The 18,481-nt window shown below is 42.8% G+C and overlaps 1 protein-coding gene and 1 pseudogene across 1 annotated transcript; both read right to left on the bottom strand.

Moving 5' to 3' along the window:
* Positions 1-1,415: 1,415 nt before the first annotated feature.
* LOC100355082 (adenylate kinase isoenzyme 6) lies at positions 1,416-2,285 on the bottom strand. The gene has a single exon (XM_002720316.6). It carries the CDS (start codon positions 2,257-2,259, stop codon positions 1,741-1,743), a length of 519 nt encoding a protein of 172 aa, XP_002720362.1. The 5' UTR covers positions 2,260-2,285; the 3' UTR covers positions 1,416-1,740.
* Positions 2,286-6,549: 4,264 nt separating this feature from the next.
* LOC149119728 (large ribosomal subunit protein eL30 pseudogene) lies at positions 6,550-7,097 on the bottom strand (annotated as a pseudogene).
* Between the last annotated feature and the right edge of the window lie 11,384 nt (positions 7,098-18,481).

The raw sequence follows: 18,481 nt of genomic DNA, 5'->3' as shown, positions 1-18,481 counted from the left end.
CAAGTTCCCTGACCTTGTGGCACCACTTCTGTGGGAACAATCAGCACAGCCATTTCCTCTGTGGAAATGACATATGGGCATATCATCTCTGATCATAAATGATGTGCCAAACTCCACTCCACCCGAGCTCTTGGTCTGCTCTTCAGGAGTGTCTGTCCCCCAGGACAAGCATTAAGGTTGGAGAGAGGATCCAGGGAATGTCCATCCAAATAGCTAGGGTGGTTGCTTTGGGTCCCTGCATGCCCAAGCCTAGAGAATTGTGCCTCTGTGCTCTTCATCAGAAAAATGGTGAAAGAGCCCTGATGGGCAGTGTGTTCTCCCTCTCCCCCATGTTCTGAGAACTCTTGCACAGAACATAAGGGTGGAAGGAACTCCTTGTCATGTAGACCCCAGTGAGGCAGTCAGCAAACACACATCACATGGAACATGGGAGGACTCTATTGTTTAAATATTTTCTTTACATTTTTCACCATTCCAGGGAGACAGAGAAGCATGCATTGTTCCAAGGCTGACTTCACCCTGGGGTTGCTCACGTCAGCATCCACACTCACTGGCACAGAGCCACATCATTTCTGGGTATTCCCAGATGTCTGCTGAATAAATAACTGAGGATATTGTTGGAGGTCTGCTGACATTTTAAGGGTTGGTTTGACCCCTTCTGGGTCTCAGTCACTGGGGACTCACTGGGATATGCCTCCAATTGTCTTTTATGCATGACCACTCAACACCACCCATGCCCACACAAGTCAGCACAACTATAGAAGCCTGAAAGACATGAGGAAATGCATATAATCATGTGGACCTGAGAGCTGCATGCTAATTGTCACCTCCTTACCACGCACAGAGATGCACTCACATGCACATGCTCTTGCTAACAGCACTGCTCATAAGATACTGCTTTTGGGTGTCTTCTGATTTTTTTTTCCAGTCCCAGGAATTTATTCAAAGGAAATGAAATCAGCATATGAAAGTGTTACCTGTACTCCCATGTCTATAGCAGTTCAATTCACAATAGCTAAAATATGTGATCAACTCAGATGTCCATCAACTGATGACTGGATAAAGAAATTGAGACAAATATCATGTTTTCCCTGACTTGTGCTAACTATATAAAGAGTAAAAAAAATATGTGATTTATGTTGGTGAAATTGACATTCTGAAATTGTATTATTATTTTAGCCCTTGTCCATATTCCTGAGGAACAGTGGTTTTTCTACTGATTGCTGAATCCCTTATTTGTGGATTAAAGCTGTGATTATAAAGTAAAATAAAGTATGTCATTGCAATAATCAAAAGAAAAGGAAGGAGGAGGGAGTGTGGAAGTGAGGGAAGTTGGGAAGTATCATTTTGTTCCTAATGCTGTATTTATGAAATACATGAAACTTGTTACATTTATATAAATAAAAAAGCAATACTCCAATGCTTTATCTTTAGTTTTAAGAGATTATCTGCATTTTTTCTGTTATAAACTTAAAAGTTATCCACCCATTTATTTAGATTTGCTTATTATTTGGCAATCAAAGCATTAAACAATGACAATTTTCAACCTCAATCCTTAATATTATATTCATGATATTTGCGACTGTTCAGTTTTCTCATGAAGAAAAAGAAATCCAGGCATAAACCTTCACATCATCCACCTACTCGTCCTACAGCATAATTTTTACTGCTACACGGGCAATTTCTACAAGTGAGCAGAGAGAGGGCAGCAACAGTGACTGAAAGGGCCAGTTCTGTGAGTTAAGAGTTATGGTCCTTGATCCACTGTTCAATCCATTTCAAGATCTGACTTATATTCTCCTCTAGTTCTTCTGGTTTATTGCTGGGCAACTGATGCACAATCTCTTCCTTGTATGACTCCATTGCTTCTTCATAAAGAACTTGAAAAATTTCACACTGAATATTGTCATTTAGTTTCTTCTCACTATAACCCCTTGTTTCCAGTCTTTTGTACAACACACTGGTATCTGTTCTCAGCACAAAAACTATATGAAACCAACGTTCAGGGAAGAAATCACAGCCATGGTAATCAACAATAACTCCACCATCTCTCATTTGGTTATCTAACTCATCTATTACTCTATCTTCATCTAAAATGGGACAGTTATACTCTTCATCAAAGCCATCATATAATTCACCTTCTCGAGCTAAATCACCCACATTAACGTATTTCAGTCCTGATCTTGATGCAAGTTCTTTGCCTAGTGTGGTTTTCCCAACCCCTGGAGTACCGGTGAGCAGAATGTTCGGCAGCAGCATAGTCGTCCCGGCAGATGCTCCGAGCGCCTCTGGTGTCTTCTGATTTGCAATGTCTATGTTGTCATTTCTCTCATTCTGTCTTCTACACAAATCTAAATCCAGAATCTCTATTCTGTTGCCTTGACACCTTTTTGACTCGTGTTTCAAAAGCTAAATGTGGAGTACTTATCAATTTTTCTTGAATAACTGAGTAAACAATTGAAAAATCATATCATAATTATTACCTCATGCTGGAAGGCAACTGCTTGTCCCCTTTGTCAAATCCCTATGTATTTCAAGAGTGGCAGAGGCAGGGCCTTGCCTGTCTTACTCCATGCTTCTGTCAAGAACACAGTTAAAGAGAATGCAGTACAGACATTTCAGATGAAAGTTATGTGATGCCATGAATTCAGAGCCAACAGATGTCTATAAGGTGTAAAAGAGGTAGGTCAAGGGCACTGAGGACCAGCATGCATCAGGACAGGGCAGGAACCACATCATTGCCAGCTCTGCCCCTCCCCTTCATAACTGAACACCAAGAGAGGAAGATTGGGACAATCACAGTTCTAGATACAGCTTCACCTCTGCCTGCACTCGTCTGCCAGTCCCAGTCCTAGAAAAAAACAAACTCATACTCTCACCTCTAAGATGTATCACTTGCTCCCTGCTGCCTGTGTCCAGTACCCATGCTACTGGGTTTCCTCTTAAACCCATCATCTCAGTGGTGCCCAGGATGTCTGCCTCTCTGATGTCTGGCCTACACACATTTGCAAAGACCTGGGGCACTATTTTATTTGAACCTGACACAGTGCCAAGGCCAGGAGTAGGTACCCATTGTGTTCTGTATTTCAGGTTCATAAAAGAAATTGCAGGACTTGCCCGAGGTTTCCCAGAGCTGGGACTGGAACTGAGAGCGCTGGTATGTAAACCCATGCTCTTATCCATGTGTATGCAGAGTGTCTCTGCAAGAGTGTGAACAAATGACTGCCCCACCTTCTCCCCATTATCAAACAATGGCGGCCTTCTTTAGGTACATTGGTTTGGCAATGGCACAAAAAGATGCTGTGTAACCCGGTTCTGTGAAGTTGTTTTACTGCTCAGACCACACAGGTTTCTTTGGAGTAACAATCTTGAGGACAGAGCAGGGTGTCAGAGGTCAACAGACCTGTCTGTGTCTTGCTTTCTTCCTCTGAGTCCCAGAACATGATGGCTAGGGCAACATAGCAGTAGTCGTGAGTCACAATGGTTCTCAGAACCTTGGAAACACACTCACGGGAATGACCCAAACACCTCTGCGCCAGCCTCTACTGTGATATCACACAGATCAGACCTGGATAGAGTTAGGGGAAAGGGCATGAGAGGGAGCAGACATGGGCTATCCTGTGCACCACCTGCACATGTATTCACTGTAGAGCAATCTCAGTTATCTTGGTCTCAGAGGCTCTGCCTGGCTCACGCCCAGTGCTCCATTATCCTTCTGTGTGAGTGGTGAACGGCACCTGTGACGCTCCCTTGGGGCCACTGGACAGAGACCAACAATTGCGACCTCTAGTTGCAATCAGGAAGTTAGGCCCAGGTAGAGTCTGCACTCACTTCCTCAATCCCTGGGCACAGCCTAGGTCAGATATAACAGTGCACATTCAAGTGCATGACATATTGAATTGCAGACACTGTGGCTAAGGGCTATCATCCTCCTCACGCTGGGTTACCTTCCCAGTGTCTGCTTTACAGCATCTGCACTCTCAGCATTCAAAAGTGTCCTATGTGGGTGTTGTCTAGAAGGGGAACATGCATGGAGTATTATGGGCTATCAGAGGGCTTCTGGTCTGGACAGAACCATGTATTTAATGTAGTACTGTTCTGAGGAAGTAAAGGACTACTATGGGGTGATATGGCCATCCCCACACTGGCTGCCTCAGTCTGTCTCAGGTTACACCTGAAGAGATTGAGGAGTATATCACTGCGCAGGACCCAGATCACACAGCTTGTCTTGATTGTGAGAAGGCTGAGTCTTGCAGGTGTCCTTCTGCCAACTTGACACCTGGGGTCAGTGTAACACCAACCAAAAGAGGAAGAGGAGGTCAGTGTATTTTATATTAATAAAAAGAAGGAGCAAATTGTCTTTCCCTCCCCAAAGGATTGTCTTCCTCACAAAACCAAGGCAGTGACCTAGGAAATAAGCCTGGGAAGGTTGGTTGATATAGGTTAACTACAGAAAAAAACATATATATGCTTCCAATAACTATGTATCATAGTGGACACAAAATACCCCATTGTTGTTGGTCACACACCTTATAAAATCTCTTCACATGATTAACAATAATAATGGTGAAAACACATGAAATTTTATTAGCTGTTTCTTTGGATACTGGAACAATATTTAAAATGTCATTTTTCTAGAAAAGGCAGCCTGATTTTTGTTTAAAGATTTATATATTTATTTGAGAGTCAGAGTGACACAGAAAGAAGGAGACACAGAGATCTTCCATCTGCTGGTTTGCTCCCCAAGATGACCTCAAGGGCCAGGACTGAACCACACAAAGTTAGGAGCCAGGAGCTTCATCCGTGTCTATAACATGTGTGTCGGATGCACAAACAATTGGGTTGTCTTCCACTGTTTTTTCCCAGGCAATTGTCAGGGAGATGGATAGGAAGTGGAGCAGCCAGAATGCAAACCAGCACCAACATGGGATGCCAGCATTGCAGGTGGTAGCTTTACCCACCACACCACAACACTGGGCCTAGGCAGACTAATTTTTGAAGTGCTGTTGGTGCTTCTCTCCATTGAGCTACAAATTCAATGCAATGCCATCATGAACCGCATGTAGTACTAATGCTTTTTTCGCACATTTTCCATAAAATATTTGGTGTTAATTGTGTGTGCCAAATAATGAAAATAATGGTGGGGTGACCAAAGCTTGCCTTATGTCCCTGAAGGAAAACAAACATCCAGGAATCCTATTTCTTGATTGAGTCTACAATATAATAATATGCTATTTCATTCATGTGAATTTGTTTAATTTGTATATTGGCCATGTCTTGTAAATATTGGTAAATGGAAAATAGTGTAGACTTGGAAATGAATTTTCTTGTTGGGATCTTGTTGTTTTCCATCAGTGTATATTATTCCCATTATTTTCTCCTCAAGGTTCTATGCTCAACTCATGTGGAACTCAGTTATTTTACTTAATCTATGGACTATTTCCTGAAATTGTTTGGACTGATATTATCTTCTTTATAAATTCATCAGTTTTTCAAACTACTATGATATTGGTTAGTGACAATCCACATCAATGAGGTATACGGTGTGTATTTCATGATCTGTTAGTACTAGTGTTCACTGAAATCTGCGTAGAACCCCAAATCAGTTTCAAACTTTTGGTGCCCAAGATTTCACATGGTTTTTCAGTATTTGGCATTAGTAAGAAAGTTAGAAGAGCACAAAACCCATTGCAAAGATAAGTCCCCGTGAGACATATCCTCTTCTGGCAACTCTGGCTCCTTCCATGGAGGCAGAAATTGGTCGGCACCCAGCATCTAAGAGGACTGGCCACAGTCTGGAAAGTGTGCAGGCTGCCATGGGCCTGGCCCTGCAGTTCCAGAAGGTCTCTGCTCTTTGTGGCTTCTGTAAAGTCACTTCCATTCTGCGTGTGGATTCGCTCATGGAAATTCAGGGGAAGACATTTGACAACGCGGGAGGGAAGAACAGTGCTGAAGGTCAGTGAGCTCTCTTCTGAGATGTTCTCCAGCTGACCTCTAAACTGTGGTCTCAGTGTAACCTCGGGTCGCTCTCACTTTCTATCGACACAACTTCATTCAGAAGGTGGCGCCACAGAACCTGCAGTTCACTCTCTCAAGATCAATTTCACACTTCCTTTTTGGAATAGAAACTAAAGTGTCTGGTCTTTATCCAGCACATTGCCATCCATTCATACTCTTCCCACTGATTCTGTGCTTGAATTACTTAAAATCTTAAACTACTTGAAATCTTGGGAAGCTGAGGGTCATTGTTATTTTCCATCCAGAGAAAAATAGACCTGAGACATATGGGAAACATTTCGCCAAAACTGTGCTTGTTTTCTTTTTCCTTTTTTAAGGAAACAAGATGTTGCAAGTTTTACCAAAAAAAAAAAAAAAAAAAAAGATTACATGATTTTTTTTTTATTCTTGCAGGCGGGAGGCTGCCTAACTGCCCCACCCAGTAGCAGCCTCAAAACAGGCAACCAACCCGGCGACCTCAGGGACGGCAGCCGCTCACTTCCCTGCCACACTGCACGGCCCACGCAGGTCTGGACTGGGAGACTACAAGATTTATTTTTCACCAGTCTGTTGTGGAATCCTTTTAATGATATCAGAATTACCTGAATCAATAATAGCCAGTGTGCATGTTCTTGTGTTTTCCACACACTGTGCCCAATTTACTATTATTGCTACTGTAGTGATGGACACGAGATTTAGCCAACATGACATAATACTCTATTTTGGATTTCCTCAAAGCTGGGAAGTTGTTGACAAGGTGACAAGTTTTGCTTTTTCTTGTCTGATCAACAACAAAGTCTGCTTGTATTCCAGTACATGCATTCCAATTTTCATTACAAATTGAAGCCTAGAGCTGTTCAACTCCAGCAGCTTTTTTTCTTCTTTGCAGCCACAATATTCCCACCTTTGGTATGGGACAGCCAAACTTTGCAACTATGATCAGCTGCAAAGATGGCCAGGAATGAAGAAAAAGAAGCCCAAGGTGTATTCCTAAATCAGACAATGTGAACGTGATGAACGATGCCTTGTGCCATAGTCAAAACCAGCTGGAAAAATGAATGTCATTGTCAGCCTTCTTTGTTACATACCTACTTGTACATGGTCCCTCTGCCAAGGCTCAGTTATTTTGCGGCTCCTTATTTTTTTTAAAGATTTATTTATTTATTTGAAAGGCAGAGTTATACAGAGAGAAGGAAAGGCAGAGAGGGAGATGTCTTCCATCCATTGGTTCACTCCCCAACTGGCCTCAATGATCGGAGCTGCGCTGATCTGAAGCCAGGAGCCAGGAGCTTCCTCTGGGTCTCCCACGCGGGTGCAGGGGCCCAAGGTCTTGGGCCATCTTCTACTGCTTTCCCAGGCCACAGCAGAGAGCTGGATCGGAAGTGGAGCAGCCGGGACCTGAACCGGTGCCCGTATGAGATGCTGGCACTGCATGCGGCAGCTTTACACGCTATGCCACAGCGCCGACCCCTGGGGCCCCTTATTTTACGTGAGGGGGTTGGGCTGTGGGGAGACCTAAATGTATAAGTCCATGGGCAGCTCTGCTCAGTATTCACATTGAAGAAGCCTTCACAAGGTAGAGGATTCTAAAATAGTGTCTCTTTCGATGTTGGCAGTCTCAGAAGTTAGTATCCCTCAAGAAAGAGAAAGCTCCTCTCCTGTGAATGGAAAATGGGATGTGGCTCTTGATACTTTCCCAGGATACATTCCTAGGCCAGCTTTCTCTCTCCTGGTGTGATTCAATACATGTCTCCCCAGAGCTGGGTATGGTAATGTGCTGTAAATGCTTGTGATATACTCTATGCCAGCCTCACACTGGCCCCAGTTGTTCTTCCTGCCTCTTTTTTACAGTGGTAATGAACAGAGAGCAGATTTTGATGAACACTTTTAGACAGAGGTTTGGATGCCACTCTGTGGATTATCTGTGTAGAATGAGACCACTGATTTTGCCAGTATTTGTTGAAATGGTGCAACACACATGACAGCCAATATACTCAATCTTTCTGGAATGACTTTTCAGATCATAAATAAAATAAGCATCATGTGGAAAGCTGGAAAGCCTACAGATATTGGGGTGAGGATAGTGAATTTAAATTCACTGCATATGCAACTTCATAGACAAAAACACATGATGACCACTGTAGAACACCTGCCTTTAGGCTATTCTATGATAGTTTCTGGTTTTTGGACCCTCGACATTGATGTATATCATTTTTTTTCTTTTTTCTTTTTTTTTCTTTCTTTTTTTTTTTTTTTTTTTTTTGACAGGCAGAGTGGACAGTGAGAGAGAGAGAGACAGAGAGAAAGGTCTTCCTTTGCCGTTTTGCCGTTGGTTCACCCTCCAATGGCCGCCGTGGCCGGCGCACTGTGGCCGGCGTACCGCGCTGATCCGAAGGCAGGAGCCAGGTACTTCTCCTGGTCTCCCATGGGGTGCAGGGCCCAAGCACTTGGGCCATCCTCCACTGCACTCCCTGGCCACAGCAGAGAGCTGGCCTGGAAGAGGGGCAACCGGGACAGAATCCGGCGCCCCGACCGGGACTAGAACCCGGTGTGCCGGCGCCGCAAGGCGGAGGATTAACCTAGTGAGCCATGGTGCCGGCCATGTGTATCATTTTAATTGATACTTCCCCACCCATGAATCTGAAAGTGTCTTTGGTGACAATTTTTTATTATATACCTATGTGATGGACCGATTATCCTTTGTGATTTGAGGGCCTCTACCTTTCACCTGGAATGTCACCTCTAGGCTTCCTGGTACCTAATTTTGATTCAAGTGTGTAAGGGTGACAAAAATGAGAACAAGATCCACAGAGAAAATGCAGAAGCATGTGTCCCTTTTACACTCCTTGCCTGCTGTGTGCATCCTGTATCTCACCAGGGACACATAGTTTTTAAAAAGCACCTTTTTCTCTGAGAAATGCTGTAGTGGTGGTGGTGGTGGGCATGATGATTGTGGTGTAGATGGTGCTACAGGGAATCAGCCATGGCTGTTACTCATAAGAAGCTGACTGCAACCAAGCACTGTGCAAAGTTCTTGTCCTTGATTTCTCATCTAATATTAGAACAGCCTCAGGAGTTAGAGCCTCCTCTCTTTTTTAAAATTATTTTATTTTGTTTCAGGAATAGAACTTCATACATTTAATATATACAGATTTGAGAACATGAAGATTTCCCTCCCAACTCCCTCCCACCCATACTCCTGCCCTTCTTTCTCCTCCCTCTTCCTTTCCCATTCCTATTTTTCAAATAATTTTATACTCATAAAATTAATCCTACACTAAGCAGAGAGTTCACTGATTAGTATGAAGAAAAAAAGAAAAAGAAAAAAAAACTTCCTTGACAGTCAAGGAACAGGCTGTTCAAAATCAAGGCATCACAAAGTGTCAGTTTTGCTTCTATAGATTACATTTTAGGTACTCTATTAGTTACAACAGGTCAAAGAGACCATATGGTATTTGTCACAAAACTGGCTTATTTCACTAAGTGCAATGGTTTCCAGTTGCATCTATTTTATTGAAAATGAAAAGATTTCATTTTTTTTACTGTTGTGTGGTATTCCATAGTGTATATATACCACAATTTCTTTATCCAGTCCTCAGTTGATGGACATCTGGGCTGATTCCATATCTTAGCTATTGTAAGTTGAACTGAGATGAACATGGTGGTACAGATCACTCTATCATATGTTGATTTAATTTCAGTTTCCAATCTATTTTGAGTGGATTTCTGTGTAAGGTGTAAGGTAGGGATCTTGTTTCATTCTTCTGCATGTGGAGATCCAGTTTTCCCAGCACCACTTGTTGAAGAGACTGTCTTGGCTCCAGGGGTTGATTTTTGCTCCTTTGTCATAGATAAGTTAGCTGTAGATGTGTGGATTAATTTCTGGGGTTTCTATTCTGTTCCATTTGTCTATAGGTCTGTTTTTGTGCCAGTACGAGGCTGTTTGGATTACAACTGCCCTGTAGTATGTCTTGAGGTCTGGTATTGTGATGCCTCCAGCTTTGCTTTTATTGTTTAAGATTGTTTTATGGGGGCCAGCACTGTGGTGTAGCTGGTAAAGCAGCCATCCGCAGTGCCGGCATCCCATATGGGCGCCAGTTCAAATCCTGGCTGCTCCACTTCTGTTCCAGCTCTCTGCTATGGCCTGGGAAAGCAGTAGAAGATGGCCCAAGTCCTTGAGCCCCTGCACTCGCGTGAGAGACCCAGAAGAAGCTCCTGGCTCCTGGATTTGGATGGGCGCAGTTCCGGCTGTTGCAGCCAATTGGGGAGTGAATCAGCAGATGGAAGATGCCTCTCTCTCTCTCTCTCTCTCTCTCTCTCTCTCTCCCCCTTTCCTCCTCTCTCTCTCTCTGTGTGTAACTCTGACTTTCAAGTAAAAATAAATAAATATTTTTTAAAAAAATCTTGTGTTAAAAAAAAGATTGTTTTAGCTATTCAGGGTCTCTTGTGTTTCCATGTGAATTTTAGTAGCATTTTTCTATATCTGAGAAGAATGTTCTTGGCATTTTGATTGCGATCACATGGAATCTATAAACTGCTTTTCATAGTATGAACATTTTGAAAATGTTGATTCTTCCAATCCAGGAACGTGAAAAATTTTTCCACATTTTTATGTCTTCTTCTATTTCTTTCTTTAATGTTTTGTAAATTTCATCACAAAGACCTTTGACATCCTTGGTTAAGTTTATTCCAAGGTATCTAAATTTTTGTAGCTATTGTGAATGGGATTGATCTTAGAAGGTCTTTCTCAGCTATGGCAATGTCTGCATATACAAAGGTTATTGGGTTTTGTGCATTGATTTTATATCCTGACACTTTACCAAACTTTTCTATGAGTTCCAATAGTCTCTTCATGGAGTCTTCTAGGTTCCCTATATACAGAATCATGTCATTAGCAAATAGGGATAGTTTGGCTTCTTCCTTTCCTATTTGTATCCCTTTGATTTCTTTGTTTTGCCTAATGGCTCTGGCTAAAACTTCCAGGACGACATTAAATAGCAATGTTGAGAGTGGGCATCCTTGTCTGGTTCCAGATCTTAATGGGAATGCCTCCAATTTTTCCCCATTCAGTATGATGCTGGCTGTGGGTTTGTTATAAATTGCTTTGATTATGTTGAGGAATGTTCCTTCTATACCAAGTTTGCTTAAGGTTTTCTTCATAAAAGGTTGTTGAATTTTGTCAAAATCTTTCTCTGTACCTATTGAGATACTAATGTGGTTTTTGGTCTTCAGTTTTTTAATGTAGTTTTATTGCATTTATTGATTTTCGGATGTTGAACCATCCCTGCATACCAGGGATAAATCCCACTTGGTATGGGTGAATGATCTTTCTGATGTGTTGTTGGATTCAGTAGGTTAGGATTCTGTTGAGAATTTTGCGTCTATGTGCATCAGAGATATTGGTCTATATTTCTCTTATTCTGTTGTGTCTTTTTCTGGATTAAGTATTAAGGTGATGTAGGCTTCGTAGAAAGAGTTTGAGAGATTCCCTCTTTTTCAATTGCTTTGAATAGTTTGAGACGAATTGGGATTAGTTCTTTAAATGTCTGTTATAATTCAGCGGTAAAGCCATCAGGACTTGGGCTTTTCTTTGTTGGAAGGGTATTTATTACTGACTCAATCTCTGTCTTGGTTATTCGTCTGTTTGGTTGTTTTATTTCATCACGATTCAATTTAGGTAGGTTGTATGTGTCCAGAAATATATCCATTTCTTCTATGTTTCCTGATTTGTTGGCATACAGTTCTTTGTAGTAATTCCTGATGATTCTTTTTATTTCTGTGGTATCTGTTGTTGCATTTCCTTTTTCATCTCTAATTTTATTGATTTGGATCTTCTCCCTCTTTTTTGGTCAGTTGGGCCAATGGTGTGTCTATTTTTTTTTTTTCAAAAAAACAGCTATTCATTTCTTTTATCTTTTGTATTTTTGTTTCAATTTTTGCTTATTTCTTCCTTAATTTTAATTATTTATTTCCTACTACTAATTTGGGGTTTGGTTTTTTTTTTCTAGGTCCTTGAGATGCATTGATAGTTCATTTATTTTGTGATTTTCCAGTTTCTTGATGGAGGCACTAATTGTTATAAACTTCCCTCTTCACACTGCTTTTTCTATATCCCATAAGTTTTGATATTAGGTATTGTTATCTTCATTCTTTTCCAGAAATTTTTTTATTTCTCTTTTGATTTCTTTTGTGACCCACTGTTCATTTAAGATTATACTGTTCAGTCTCCATGTATTTGCGTATGTTCTTGAGATTTTTGAGTTGTTGGTTTAGAGCTTCAATCCATTGTGATCAGAGTAGGTGCATGGTATGATTTTGATTTTTTTGAATTTGCTTAGACTTGCCTTATTGCCTAGTTCATGGTCTATCTTAAAGAAAGTTCCATGTACTGCAGAGAAGAATGTGTATTCTGCTACTATAAGGGGAAAAGTTCTGCAGATATCAGTTAGGTCCATTTGGTCCATAGTGTCAGTTAGTTCTGTTGTTTCTTTGTTGATTTTCTGTTTGGTTGATCTATTCAGTGATGAAAGTGGGGTGTTGAAGACCCCATTACTATTGTATTGGAGTCTATGTCTCCCTTTAGATCCATTAACAGTTCTTTTGCATAGTTGGGTGCATATACACCTATTCTTGTCACGTCTTCCTGTTCTGTTGATCCCTTAATCATTTTATAATGTCCTTCTTTGTCTCTTTTAACAGTTTTTGTGTTAAAGTCTATTTTGTCTGATATTAGGATGGCTACACCTGCCCTTTTTTCCCCATTAGCGTGGAGTATCTTTTTCATCCTTTCACTCTCAGTATGCATGTATCTTTGTCAGTGAGGTATGTTTCTTGTAGGCAGCAAATAGATGGATCTTGTTTTTTAATCCATTCAGCCAGTCTGTATCTTTAACTGGAGAGCTGAGGCTATTTACATTCAGGGTAACTATTGATAAGTAACCACTTGGCCCTGCCATTTTTCTGTGAATGTTCCTATCGTTCGCTTTGGATTTCTTTTGTACTTTTACTGGGGGGTATCTGTCTTCACATTCTTTCTTGATGATGGCTTTCTTTTTGTATTTCTGTGTGTAGTATGTCCTTAAGCATCTTTTGTAAGGCTGGACGAGTGGCTGCATATTCTTCAATTTCTGTTTGTTATGGAAGGACTTTACTTCACCTTCATTCATAAATGAGAGCTTTGCAAGAGCTTTGAATATCTAGCTCAGATATTCTTTCTTCTGCCTCACTAACTCTGTTGTTAAGATTTTCCACTGCATTCCACAGTATTCTGGGTTGGCAGTTTTTTTCTCTTAGCACTTGGGCTATGTCTCTCCATTCCCTCCTAGCCTGTAGGGTTTCTGATGAGAAGTCAGTTGTGAGTCTAATTGGAGATCCTCTGAAAGTTATCTGGTGTTTCTCTCCTAAACATTTTAGAATGTTTTCTTTATGTTTTACTGTAGAAAGTTTGATTACTATGTGTCGTGTTGAAGATCCTATCTATTGAAGATAATATCTGTTAGGAGTTCTATGTGCTCCCTGTACTTGGACATCCCTTTCTTCCTGCAAGCTAGGGAAGTTTTCTGTAATTATTTCACTAAGTAGGCCTTCTAGTCCCTTCTCTCTTTCCACACCTTCAGGCACTCCTAAGACTGCATTCTTATTTGGTCTATTGAATTCTTCATTTCTAGCATTTCATTTTGATTTCTCTTTAAGGCCTCAATTTCATGGGAAAGTTTTCATACATGTCATATATGGTTTTCTTTAGTTCATGAATTTGCTTCTGAGTAATCCATTGATTAATTTTTTGAATCCCATTTCCAGTACTTCCTCAATCTCTTTATCTTCACATTCTAATATTGAAATGTTGTAGTTTTCCTTTGGTGAGCTCATAGTGTCTTCCTTATTCTTGTTTCTTGAATTTTTGCCTTTATTTTTAGGCATTTGTAGAATGTTTTTTGTGATAGCTTTTATCTTTGGTCTGTGTCTCTGTGGTTTAGTGGGACATCTACACTTTCAGTGAATACCAAGAGGTTGTGCTGGGTGTGGCCAGGGTGCTCTGTTCAGTATTCCAGGATGGGGCGAGTACCCAGGGTAATACCCAAGTTGGGCGTGATAGCTCCCCTCTGGTTAACTAGATGGAAAGGAATGGTCGCCTCTGTTGGTGTGACCAGCCCTTCTCCCAACTGAGGAACGCCCAGATGTTAGTCCCAGGTGTGCTCAGCACTCATCTGCATCACTTTATAAACTGCACATATGATCTGTGGAGTCTTTCCTGTGAGCACAGTTCCCTCGGCTATGAGCTGCTCTAGGCAACTGAGGATTTTGGAAAGTGCAAAGAAGCACTCTGTGGTTACCTAGATCCTAGCCACACTTTACCTCCTTTTATGTAGTCACTGTTTTCTGAAACTCAGCTCCCAGGGATCTCAGGGTCATGGAGTGCCAGTGTGGTCACTCCACCCTGCTAACCAGTCCTGTCCATAAGGGAACTAAATTGTTCCCAGAGCCACTGTCTGTGTGTGCTCCAGACTGCTGGATGGAGTCTGGTCCTCGCAACCAGATTTCATGTCAGTGGAGAATGTGGATTTTTCTCTCTGGTTAGATCTGTGGTTCCCAGATGTGCAAAGTACCCACCTGCTCAGATCCTTCTGCTTCATAATTGTGCTGGGTGCCTAAGAGTCCCAGGTGGCACTTCTCACCTCCTGTTGCCCAGCAACTGGCACAGAGGAGGCCCTCCTCCTCTATTTCTTCTGAATTGCTGTAGTTGCCCTCACAGACTGGGTGTAAGGTGACCCCGGGTATTTGCTGGGTGTGTGCACAGGAGCTGAGACAGCTGCTACCTGCCTGTGTCCAAAAATGCTCCCAGCCCTCCCACTGCTAGCTGCAGAACTCTTTTTTTTCTCACCTCTGAATAATTGGTTGCCTGCTGTCTTGGGGGATCTGTGTGGAACTCTAAAAGGTTACAGTTCACCAAGCTTTCCCTCCCACTGTATCAGCAGTGCTGTGGGCCCATCCATTCTCACCTGGTTTGCCAGGGCAGGTGTCTTCCTCCCGGGATTCAAGCTGGTGGAGCTTTTGTTGCATGTGTACTCTTTCATCATGGGTCTGGGCCACTTCTACTGCTTTCATAGGATCTCCCACTGCAGTTCCCCTACAGCTTTACCCTGAGAGTGTACTTTCTACCCCCATGCCTTTTTTTATATGACAGGTAGAGTTACAGACAGTGAGAGAGACAGAGAAAAAGGTCTTCCTTCCATTGATTCACTCCCCAAATGGCGGCTACGGCCGGTGCTGCACCAATCTGAAGCCAGGAGCTTTCTCCTAGTCTCCCATGTGGATACAGGGGCCCAAGCTCTTGGGCCATCCTCCACTGCCCTCCTAGACCACAGCAAAGAGCTGAACTGGAAGAGGAGCAACCAGGACTAGAACCCAGCGCGCATATGGGATGCCAGTGCAGCAGATGGAGGATTAACCAAGTGAGCCACAGCGCTGGCCCTCTCCCCCACCCCTTTTTTTGACAGGCAGAGTGGACAGTGAGAGAGAGACAGAGAGAAAGGTCTTCCTTTGCCGTTGCTTCACCCTCCAATGGCCGCCGCAGCCAGTGCGCTGCGGCCGACGCACCGCGCTGATCCGAAGGCAGGAGCCAGGTGCTTCTCCTGGTCTCCCATGGGGTGCAGGGCCCAAGCACTTGGGCCATCCTCCACTGCACTCCCTGGCCACAGCAGAGAGCTGTCCCCTTTTTTAAATATTAATTTTGCCCCGTGTAAATCAGACCATCCTGTCACTTTTCTGCCATCTTGGAACCCCCCACCCCCACCCCGAGCCTCCTCTTATCTTCATTTCACTGTGGAAATTAAGGATTTCCAGAACCTAAAGCATGCAGAGAGGAGGGGCAGATACCATGATCAGGAAAGATGGAATGACACATTGCTGTGGCCTCTTTTAAGGGCTTATAGCCTAGAGTGGGGAAAGAGCGGGGACTGCAGTGCTGTGTAGAACTTTTCTTGGAAGATGAAGACAAGGGGTTCTGGAATGACAGCTCTCTCAGGGGCACAGTGTGTTCAAGGGAGGATCTTCTGCTCTCATTCTCTGTTCTGGCCCCACTAGAAAGCACTTTGTTGTGTGGGATTGGAAATAATACCTGTAGCAAAGGTGTGACTTCTATGATGGGGACAGATCCTTACAAGTCATTCTGCTTGAGAGTTCTAGAGTTTACTGTTGGTGGAGGCTTTGTACTTTCTGGCTCATTCTGTGACTTCCTCGCCTTGTGATAATTTGTTAGAAAATAACTCTTGGCTGTTGTAGCTGTATTGTCTCAAGTTGTCAGAACAGAGGGAAACATGAGAGATAGGTGCTGTTGTTTGTGGGTACCAATGACTGGTAGGGGAAGTGACCACTTTGTCTCTCGCACTGGGAGTGAGCTGTGTGCACCTCTAGGGACCCATGAATGTGAACTACTACTGCTGGAATGTTTTTCCATCCCCCTCCCCACTACTTCTTTCCATTACATCAAAGGCTCCAATGCCTTTGGTGAGGTCACACAGGAAGCACACCCTGGCATTGGCAGCATCCAGAATGTGGTGTGTTTAGGGTGAGGAAGGGTCCTGATGGCCTATTGTCATGTTTCCAGGCTTTGGCCAGACTGTGCTGGAGAGAATGGTTCCCAGTGCACACAGCAAGGGTGTGAGGAAATGTGAGGACTCACTCTGAGTCATGAACGGGAATGCAGGTAGAGTTTTCTCCAAGGTTTCCCTGGGAGCTTCCTGCACTCTTCTGCTGAGTACTCTGAACTGTGGTGGCAGAGTGTGTCCTGTTGGTAATTACAGTGACCAGTAAGTGAAGCTGCTATGGGTCTGAGCCTTGTGGGCATCTGCAGCTGAGTCTGGATGTCCTGGACATGTGGCTGTCACTCTCTCTGTCCAGGCGCTGGAAGCCTTTACCCAGCTATTGTGACTCAGGTGCACTTAGTTCCTCTCTGAAGCATGATGCATCACCTCAGGGAGACTTGCTGCTCTCTCAATGAGACAGCATAGATAACACAATGTGGCAGAATTTCTCTGACTTGTTCAGCCACAGCTGCTGAAACTGTGGCAGAATAAGGTGGAGTTGCAGCATGAACGGGGAGGGGCAGAATTGTTTCTGTGTCTCAGGGTCCCTGAGGTCAAGCAGGGATGTGGGCATCTCGTGAATCTGATGAAAATGCAGGGAGTTTCATGACAGGGACGTTGGTGTGGAGCTGTTGTGGGCATTCATAGTGGATAGGAAGAGCCTCCTGCCCTCTTCCCTGCCCCTCACAGTGCCCTTGTGTCAGCGTATCAGAAGACAATGCACAGGTGCATGTGATGTGAGAAAAAGCGGCCTCCTTTCTAATTTAAGTCATTTCTGATGAGGTTGAGTCCTGGTTGTCATTTTCCCCATGATGTCTCCATTGCGTGAAGACTGGCAGTGTCTACTTTCTTTTGGGTATGGCCCTAGGTATGGGAACATGAATGCAGACATACGTGGTGTCACGCTCCATTATGTTTGCATGGTATTGTGACAGGAGGGAGCTGTGAGAAGAATCCACTGTTGCTTTTGTTTCATGGCTGCAATGTCCAGAGCTGGGATGATCTGAAGCCAGGAGCCAGGAGCCAGAAGCCAGGAGTGTCTTTGGGGTCTCCCATGTGTCTCCCATGTGAGTGCCATCTTCCACTGCTTTCTCAGGCCATTAGCAGAGAGCTGGATTAGAAGTGGAGTAGCAAGGACTCAAACTGTCACCCAGATTGGATGCCAGAGCCACAGGCAGAGACTTAACCTACTATGTCACAGTGCCAGCCCCTGGTCAATGTGTTGGAAACAGATTTGAGGGTTGCAAACCATCGGTAGGATTCTCCCCATGTTACAGTAAGAAAATTAGTAGGTAACCAGATCATTCCTTATAAAGAAGTATTCTTTTTTGTATTTATTGATAAAATAATAATTGTACATATTTATGGGGTGCAATATAATATTTTGAGACATGCATACATTTTAATGATCAAATTAGGATAATTAGCATCCTTTGCTTCATATATTCAAGGTTTCCTTGTAGTGTGAACATTCAGAAGTCTTTCTTCTAGCTATTTAGAAAAGTACAGTATGTTATTTTTAACTATTATTACCCTACTGTGCAGTAGAACACCAACAGTATTGCTTTTGTAATAAGGAAAAAATACTTTTTAATTCAATAAAAGTAAACCTTTTTGAGAAAATTAACTTTGAAGAAGAACCCAAGAATGGTGCATCTTTTGCGAGTACTTAGACATTACTATAGCTTATATGACACATAATATCTTCCATTTCATATGTTAAAATGGGGTAAATCTTTGCAAACAAGTTTTACTATTAATTCTCACAATCCAACTCTTTGAAGACAGAGGTCCTACATGGGAAGTTAGTGCACAGTGACTCCTGTTGTTAATTAACAATTAACACTCTTATGTACGATGTCAATGATCTACCCGAGGCTCTTGACATGAGCTGCCTAGGC

The sequence above is a fragment of the Oryctolagus cuniculus genome, chromosome X (genome assembly GCF_051225735.1).
Source record: "Oryctolagus cuniculus isolate XC-2025 breed Fujian yellow rabbit chromosome X, ASM5122573v1, whole genome shotgun sequence".
NCBI lineage: Eukaryota > Metazoa > Chordata > Mammalia > Lagomorpha > Leporidae > Oryctolagus > Oryctolagus cuniculus.
Note: the sequence above shows the minus strand (reverse complement) of the source record. Positions and strands in the feature narration are given on the sequence as shown.